Source organism: Sus scrofa, chromosome 6 (genome assembly GCF_054392235.1).
Source record: "Sus scrofa isolate SSC_HxYL_T2T_F1_AM1 chromosome 6, Sscrofa_HxYL_maternal_Yorkshire_Landrace_v2.0, whole genome shotgun sequence".
Lineage (NCBI taxonomy): Eukaryota > Metazoa > Chordata > Mammalia > Artiodactyla > Suidae > Sus > Sus scrofa.
In genome coordinates, this window is record NC_139388.1 from 110,616,607 (window position 1) to 110,624,392 (window position 7,786).

Below are 7,786 nucleotides of genomic sequence, written 5' to 3' on the forward strand. Positions count from 1 at the left end.
ACAGGTTTAAAAGGGGAACCGCCAACTATGATCACTGAGATAAGCCCGAAACATATAACAATAGTACAAACAAAAGATGAGAGAGAACCAAATCAAAACAGTAATGAAGAGGAATCTATCTGAAATTTATTGAGCTGTGAAACCACGGGCAGGTTAAACGTTTTATTTACTTATAAAGGAGAATTACACCAGTACTATAAAATTAGGCTAAAAATTAAAACAAAGCAACATGTATCAAAACCGTTAGCTTTCTACCAGACCCAAAAATGTGTTAACTTTTATGGTACTTATCCTTAACCATAAAAGAGTCTGGACATTTAATTTTCTTTCTACTAAAAATTTTCTACTAAAACAGTACTAAAAATGTTTGTAATTTAATGTATGACTCTTCACAGAACCTGAAAATGTAGATTCTCAATATGGAGATGTTAAAGGAAGAAATCTGAGAAATTTAATTCAGTTCCCTCATTATGGAAATGAGGATAAGATCTGATTAAATACATATAATAGAACTCAAATTTTAAGATAGAAAGTTTGGGGAATATATGCATTTTTTAAGGGGAACAGCGACAGGGACTGGATCATTGTGTGTGGGTCTACCAGTGTGTTTTAAGTAGTAGCATACACTGATACTTACTGCCCTTAATTAATGCCCCTTCAACTCTATATTGCATAAACGGAATATTTAAAGTACCATTCTACTGTTAACTGCTGTGGCTTTAAAAGAGATTTAATATTAAAGTATTAAATTCGAGACTCTAGAACATCAGGAATCCACCCCAAGTTTAAACACTATTGTTTTATGTTATTCTTTGAAAATGCTGAATCTTCAATAAAGAACTCATGATAGACTGTCAAGGATGGCCAACGAATCACATATCCTCAGCCAACTGGAACCACCACATATATTTTAGGTGCCATTTTGAATCAGACCAGGAGACAGCAAGATCCATTAACTGGTAAAAACGGGATCTCTTGCCCACACCTTAGACTGTCATCATGCAAAAAAACCCGGTCAAATGCCAATCAAAAGGAAAACACGCTCGCGGATATTTGTATTCCTTTACTTCCGAAAGCTGTGCATCGGACAAAGAAGAGCAATACAATGTATGACGAAATGAAAACGAAGCAAAAAGTCCGTAATCCACCTCGGGATAAAATTGAAATTGGTACAAAAAAGGCGGATGAACTTAAAGGCAGGAAAGGGTAAGCGAAGGAAGGCTACTGAGGAAGGAGAGCCTCACATCCCAGGTCCCTCCATCACTCCCTTGCCTCAGACTTCCCCTCCTTGCCGCTCCCTTCCACGGCTACCACTGAAGAGCCTAGGAAATGCCACAGCACCTCCAGCCTGGTCTCCGGGGTCCAGGGACACACCCTCACCTTTCGACGAACGCGAGTACAGCGACAGAAACTATTCTGCAGAGTCACCACTCTTGGAGAGGCCGACGTTCGCTGCTTCCCCACCTCCCCGCGCGCTCCCACCCTACCCACCCGGCGGCCCAAGCCCCACGAGGCTCCCTCGCGTTGCAGGGAGCCAAAAAGGGGCCGGGGTCAGCTCCACACTGCAGCCTCCCACCCCGTGCTCGGAGGGCGCCCGCCCTGCTGGCCAGGCCTACCAGAGGCCTACCCCGTGGCGGAGGTGCGGGGCGCGAGGCGAAGAGGGCGCTCACCGGAGTAGAGTGGCATGGCGAGGCGCGTAGGGAGGCGGCGGCGTGGGAAGGCTGGGTCTGGCAAGGGCGGCCAAGGGAAAGGGAGGCGAAGTAGCTGTGGCGGCGGCCGAGGCGGAGGCGCGGCGGTGGCGGCAGACGCGGTGCGACGAAAGACTCATTCAAACCGGCCACTGGCGATGACGCAGCAATACGCAGCTTGCCTGCCGAGCCACGGGGCGACTGGGAGGCGACGAGGCGGGGCCTGGAGGTGGAGAGAAAAGGGAGGGGATGGCTGGGTGGGCGGGGCGCACAAGGACCTCGCGCAGCACAGGTGCGCGCCTGCGCACTGCACCCCGCCTGTGCCCCCGAGCTCCCAGCTCCACCCCGTCCCATTCCCCCCAACCCCCCACTCCCGACCCCGCCCTGCAGACCGCGGAAAGGCTGAGAACGTAGTAATTCTGCAGCAGCTTCTGAAGAAGTCCTCGGTCTTATTTCTAAATGATGGACGGTACGAGCTGGAGCTTTATTCTTGCTGTTAATGTAGTTTCTAATGCTCCGCCCCTCCATTTGGTCTACTTGTTAGGGAAAATGTCTAGCTCTTGTTTCAGAATTTTGCCACAAAAATAAATGTCAAAGTGCTTCGAATATTTCTGTCTTGTTGTAACATATTACTGTTGTTTCTAACAATGTGTTCCCTAGGTTAGTAAAGGAGTAGATACAATGCCCCTGAGTGGCTCGTGGGAGTTACTTGCAGCCCTCCACTTAATTGTCTTGGACCTGTTTCCCCAGGATGGAAAATGTGGAAACTAGACTGGAAGGTTTGTTTCTAAGGCCTCTTCATACTCTAAACTGTCCTGGTTGAGATCAGTTAAGATATTCCAGATGAATTAGAGAGGAGAGATCGAATCTGTCAGTGAACCAGGAATTTCAAAGAAATGCAACTTAAATTTGAGTTACTTTCTTGCCTAATATAGAGATTTTATAATGATCCCATATGCTGCAAAAGATGAGTTGAAGCTGTATTTCAAAACTAAAATCATCCATATTTCAAAACATTACAACCCATCTGGAGAGTGATTTCGTCAGTGTACTTCAGGAGTCTCATTCACTGGTCACTGCTTCACTACTTCCAGACCTATCCTAAAAAAGTGACCCAAAATGTAACCAAAACGACACAAAGATGCAACAGAACATTATTTAAAGTAATGTATGTAATATTAAGTGGAAAGGGTATATTGAATTTATTAAGCATTATAAGTACATAAAACCAATGGTAATAGATTCAGACTTTTCTTTTTTATTTAGTTTATTTATTTTTGGCCACATCCAGGCACGCAGAAATTCTGAGGTCAGGGATCAAACCTGTGCCAAAGCTGTTGTGCCACAAGAGAACTCCAAGGCTTTTTTATTTTTATTATTTATTTATTTATTTATTTATTTGCGTTTTAGGGCCACTCCCACGGCATGTGGAAGTTCCCAGGCTAGGGGTGGAATTGGAGCTATAGCTGCCAACCTACACCGCAGAAATCTGGCATCTGAGCCCTATCTGGGACCTGCACACAGCTCACAGCAAGCAGGATCCCTGCCCACTGAGCAAGGCCAGGGATGGCACCCTCATCCTCATGGATGCTAGTTGAATTTGTTTCTGCTTCATTACATTAGGAACTCCAACAGACTTTTTTTTTTAATTGAAGTATATTTGATTAACAATGTTGTGTTAGTTTCAAGTGTACAGCAAAGTGATACAATTATACATATAGAAGTATATTTTATTTTTCAGATTATTTTCCATTATAGATTATTACAGGCTGTTGAATAAAGTTCCCTATGCTATACACTAGATCTTTGTTATTTATTTTATATATAATAGGGCGTAGCTGTTAATCAAAAACTCCTAATTTATCCCTCCCATCCCTTTCCCCTTTGGCAACCCTAAGTTTGTTTTCTGTGTCTATGAGTCTATTTCTGTTTTGAAAATTAATTCATTTGTGTCTTTTTTAGATTCCACATACAAATAATATACGATATTTGTCTTTGTGTGACTTACTTCACTTAAGATGATAATCTCTAGTTTCATTAATGTTGCTGCAAATAGCATTATGTTATTCCTTTTTGTGGCTGAGTAATATTCCATTGTATATATGTACCACATGTTCTTTATACATTCCCTGGTGATGGACATTTAGGTTGTTTCCATGTCTTGGCTATTTTAAATTATGTGTTATGTACATGGGAGTGCACGTATCTTTTCAAATTATAGTTTCATCTGGGTATATGCCCAGGACTGGGATTGCTGGATGATATGGATGCTGCTAACTCTATTTTAGTTTGTGCTGTTTTTGTTTTTGTTTTGGGGGCGTTTTTTGGCCAGGGCACAACAAGGACAATGCCAGATCCTTAACCACTAGGCCACCAGAGAACACCTATTTTTAGTTTTTTAAGGAACCCCCATACCTTTCTCCATAAGGGTTGTACCAATTTACATTCCTGCCAACAGTATAGGAAAGTTCCTCTTTTTCCACACCCTCTGAACGTTTATTATTTGTAGGTTTTTTGATGATGGCCATTCTGATCAATGTGAGTGGATGTTTCATTGTAGTTTTGATTTGCATTTCTCAATAATAAGTGATGTTGAGCATCTTTTCATGTGCTTGTTGGACATCTGTATGTTTTTGGAGAAATGTCTATTTAGGTTTTTGCCCATTTTGGGGATTGGGTTGGGTTTTTTGGTTTTTGTTTTTGATGTTGAGCTGTTTGAGCTGTTTATACACATTGGAAATTAGTTAATTGTCAATTTCATTATTTGCAAATATTTTCTTCCATTCTATGGGTTGTCTTTTTTTTTTTTTTTTTTTTTCTTTTTCGGGCCACATCTGCAGCACATGGAAGTTCCCAGGCTAGGGGTCGAACAGGAGCTGCAGCTGCCAGCCTACACCACAGCCACAGAAACATACCAGGTCCAAGCTGCATCTTCCAATTACACCATAGCTTGCAGCACTGCTGGATCCTTAACCCACTGAATGAGGCCAGGGATCCAACCGGCATCCTCGTGGATACTAGTCTCGTTCTAAACCTGCTGAACCACAACCAAATTCATTGTCTTTTTGTTTTGTTTATGGTTTCCTTTGCTATGCAAAGGTTTTAAATTTAATTAGGTCGCATTTATTTTTGTTTTTATTTCCATTACCATAGGTGATGGATCCAAAAAAACATTCCTGAGGAAATGCCTGTTGTGGCTCAGCAGTAACGATCCTGACTGCTCATTTTGAGTTTGGAGTTACCTTTGTGGCTCAGCGCATTAATGGCATTTGTAGGCAACATGGGTGGACTTAGAAATTACCATGGTAAGTGAAGTTAGTCAGACAGTGAGAGACAAACTTCATATGCCGTCACTTATATGTGGAATCTAAAAAAAAGGATACAAATGAACTTATTTGTAGAACAGAAAAAGACTCAGATTCTGAAAAATTTATGATTACAAAAGGGGACAGGTTGAGTTGGGCAGGATGGACTCTGGGTTTGGGATGCAAGTGTTCTAAAATTAGGTTGTGGTGATGGATGTACAACTCAAAATATAGTAAAGTTCATTGAATTTTTATTTATTTTATTTTTTATTTTTTGGTCTTTTTGCCTTTTCTAGGGCCCTCCCGCAGCATATGGAGGTCCCCAGGCTTGGGGTCAAATCAGAGCTGTAGCTGCCAGCCTACACCATAGCCACAGCAATGCCAGATCCTTAACCCACTGAGCAAGCCAGTGGATCGAACCCGCAACCTCATGGTTTCTAGTCAGATTTTTTAACCACTGAGCCACAATGGGAACTCCTGAATTTTTTAAAAGAAGACCAGGACACAGTGTCTGTGAGGATTCGGGTTCAATCCCTGGCCTTGCTCAGTGAGTTAAGGATCTGAGGTTCCCACGAGCTGAGGTGTAAGTCACAGATGTGACTTAGATCCCAAGTTGCTGTGGCATAGGTTGGCAGCTACAGCTTTGACTCTACCCCTGGCCCGGGAACTTCCATATGCCACAGGTAGTGGTAATAAAAAGAAAAAAAAATTTTAAATCCATTTTGAGTTTACTTTTGTCTATGATGTTAGGGAATTTTCTAATTTCATTCTTTTACATGTAGCTGTCCAGCTTTCCCCAGCACCAGTTTTTTTTTTTTTGTCTTTTTTTTTTTTTTTTTTTTTTTTGGTCTTTTTGTCTTTTCAGGGTCGCACCTGTGGCATATGGAGGTCCCCAGGCTAGGGGTCGAGTCAGAGCTACAGCTGCTGGCCTACATCGCAGCCACAGCAACACAGCATCTAAGCCACATCTGTAACCTACACCACAGCTCACCACAATGCCAGATCCTTAACCTACTGAACGAGGCTAGGGATTGAACCAGCATTCTCATGGATACTAGTCAGGTTTGTTAACCACTGAGCCACGATGGGAACTCCTCAGCACCAGTTATTGAAGAGACTTTTTTCCATTGTATATTCTTGCTTCCTTTGTCAAAGATTAATTGACTGTAGGTGTGTGGGTTTATTTCTGAGCTCTCTTCTGTCCCATTGCTCCCTCTGTCTATTTTTGTGCCAATACCACACTATTATGATTACTGTAGCTTTGTGGTGTTGTCTGAAGTCTAAGAGGGTTACGTCTCCAGCTTTTTTCTTTTTCCTCACAATTGATTTGGCAGTTTTGGGTCTTGTGGTTCCATATAAATTTTAGGATTATTTTTTCTAGTTCTGTGAAAAATGTCATGGGTCATTTGACAGAGATCACATTAAATCTGTAGATTGTTTCATATACAGTGGCCATTTTAACTGTTAATTCTTCCAATCCAAGAGCATAGGATATATTTCTCATTTCTTTGAATCGTCTTTAGTTTTCTTCATTTGTGTCTTATAGTTCCCATGATAAGTCTTTCACTTCCTTGGCCAGGTTTATCCCTAGGCATTTTTTTTAAATACAATTTTGGGAGTTCCTGTCATGGCTCAGTGGTTAAGGAATCCGACTAAGAACCATGAGGTTGCAGGTTCGATCCCTGGCCTTGCTCAGTGGGTTAGGATCTGGCATTGCCGTAAACTGTGGTGTAGGTTGCAGACGCGGCTGGGATCCTATCCTGCGTTGCTGTGGCTCTGGCGTAGGCAGGCAGCTACAGCTCTGATTCGACCCCTAGCCTGGGAACCTCTAAATGCCATGGAAACGGCCCAAGAAATGGTAAAAACAAAACAAAACAAAACAAAAATTCTTTTCGTGCTTCCTTTCAGTGCTAGAACTGTTCCACATCCCATCCTCACTCTGCCCCATTTGTCTTCATTTCAGACTCCCAGGTCCTCCAGTGAGGTTAGAAGTTAGGTATACCCAAAGTTGAGTGTAGGAGTTCCCTTCATGGCTCAGCAGTTAACAAACCCAGCTAGGATCCATGAGGATGCCTGGGTTTTCCTGGATGTCAACAAGAGTTGTAGGTAGCAGCAACCCTACCCCACATTTCAAACATTGCTAAGCCCTAGTCTACATGCCTAAGGTTGACTTCTTTAAGTAATGAATAGATTGGTAATATCTTGCATGTTTATAAATAAATAAACAAGTTCCGTAAAATGTGGCTGATACCAGAAAGGTTTTCAGTTGGTGAGCCACCTACAGTTGATTGCTTAGAATCCTCCCCCGCCCCAACCTGGCCAACAGAAATCCTCTGCAACTTTTTTTTTTTTTTTTTTTTTTTGTCTTTTTGCCATTTCTCGGGCTGCTCCCTTGGCATATGGAGGTTCCCAGGCTAGGGGTCTAATCGGAGCTGTAGTCACTGGCCTACACCAGAGCCACAGCAACACAGGATCCAAGCCGCGTCTGCAACCTACACCACAGCTCATGGCAACGCCAGATCCTTAACCCACTGAGCAAGGGCAGGGACCGAACCCGCAACCTCATGGTTCCTAGTCGGATTCGTTAACCACTGCGCCACGACAGGAACTCCCCCTCTGCAACTTTAAAGTCTCCATTTAGAGAGTTCCCATTGTGGCACATCAGAAACAAATGCAACTAGGATTCATGAGGTTGTGGGTTTGATCCCTGACCTCGCTCAGTGGGTTAAGGATCCAGCGTTGCTGTGGCTGTGGTGTAGGCTGGCAGTTCCCTAGCCTGGGAACTTCCATATG

The 7,786-nt window shown here is 43.0% G+C and overlaps 1 protein-coding gene across 2 annotated transcripts in view; it reads right to left on the minus strand.

The window, feature by feature from the left end:
- Positions 1 to 1,794, minus strand: part of USP14 (ubiquitin specific peptidase 14) — a 48,963-nt gene extending 47,169 nt beyond the window's left edge. The window contains exon 1 of one of the 2 annotated variants that reach the window (XM_021096161.2): positions 1,671 to 1,794. In XM_021096161.2, the coding sequence (XP_020951820.1) occupies positions 1,671 to 1,686 (16 nt within the window). In that variant the 5' untranslated portion in view covers positions 1,687 to 1,794. Of the gene's footprint in view, positions 1 to 1,380 lie in introns of both variants that reach the window. The other variant, XM_021096162.2, reaches the window with a different exon arrangement.
- Positions 1,795 to 7,786: the final 5,992 nt, after the last annotated feature.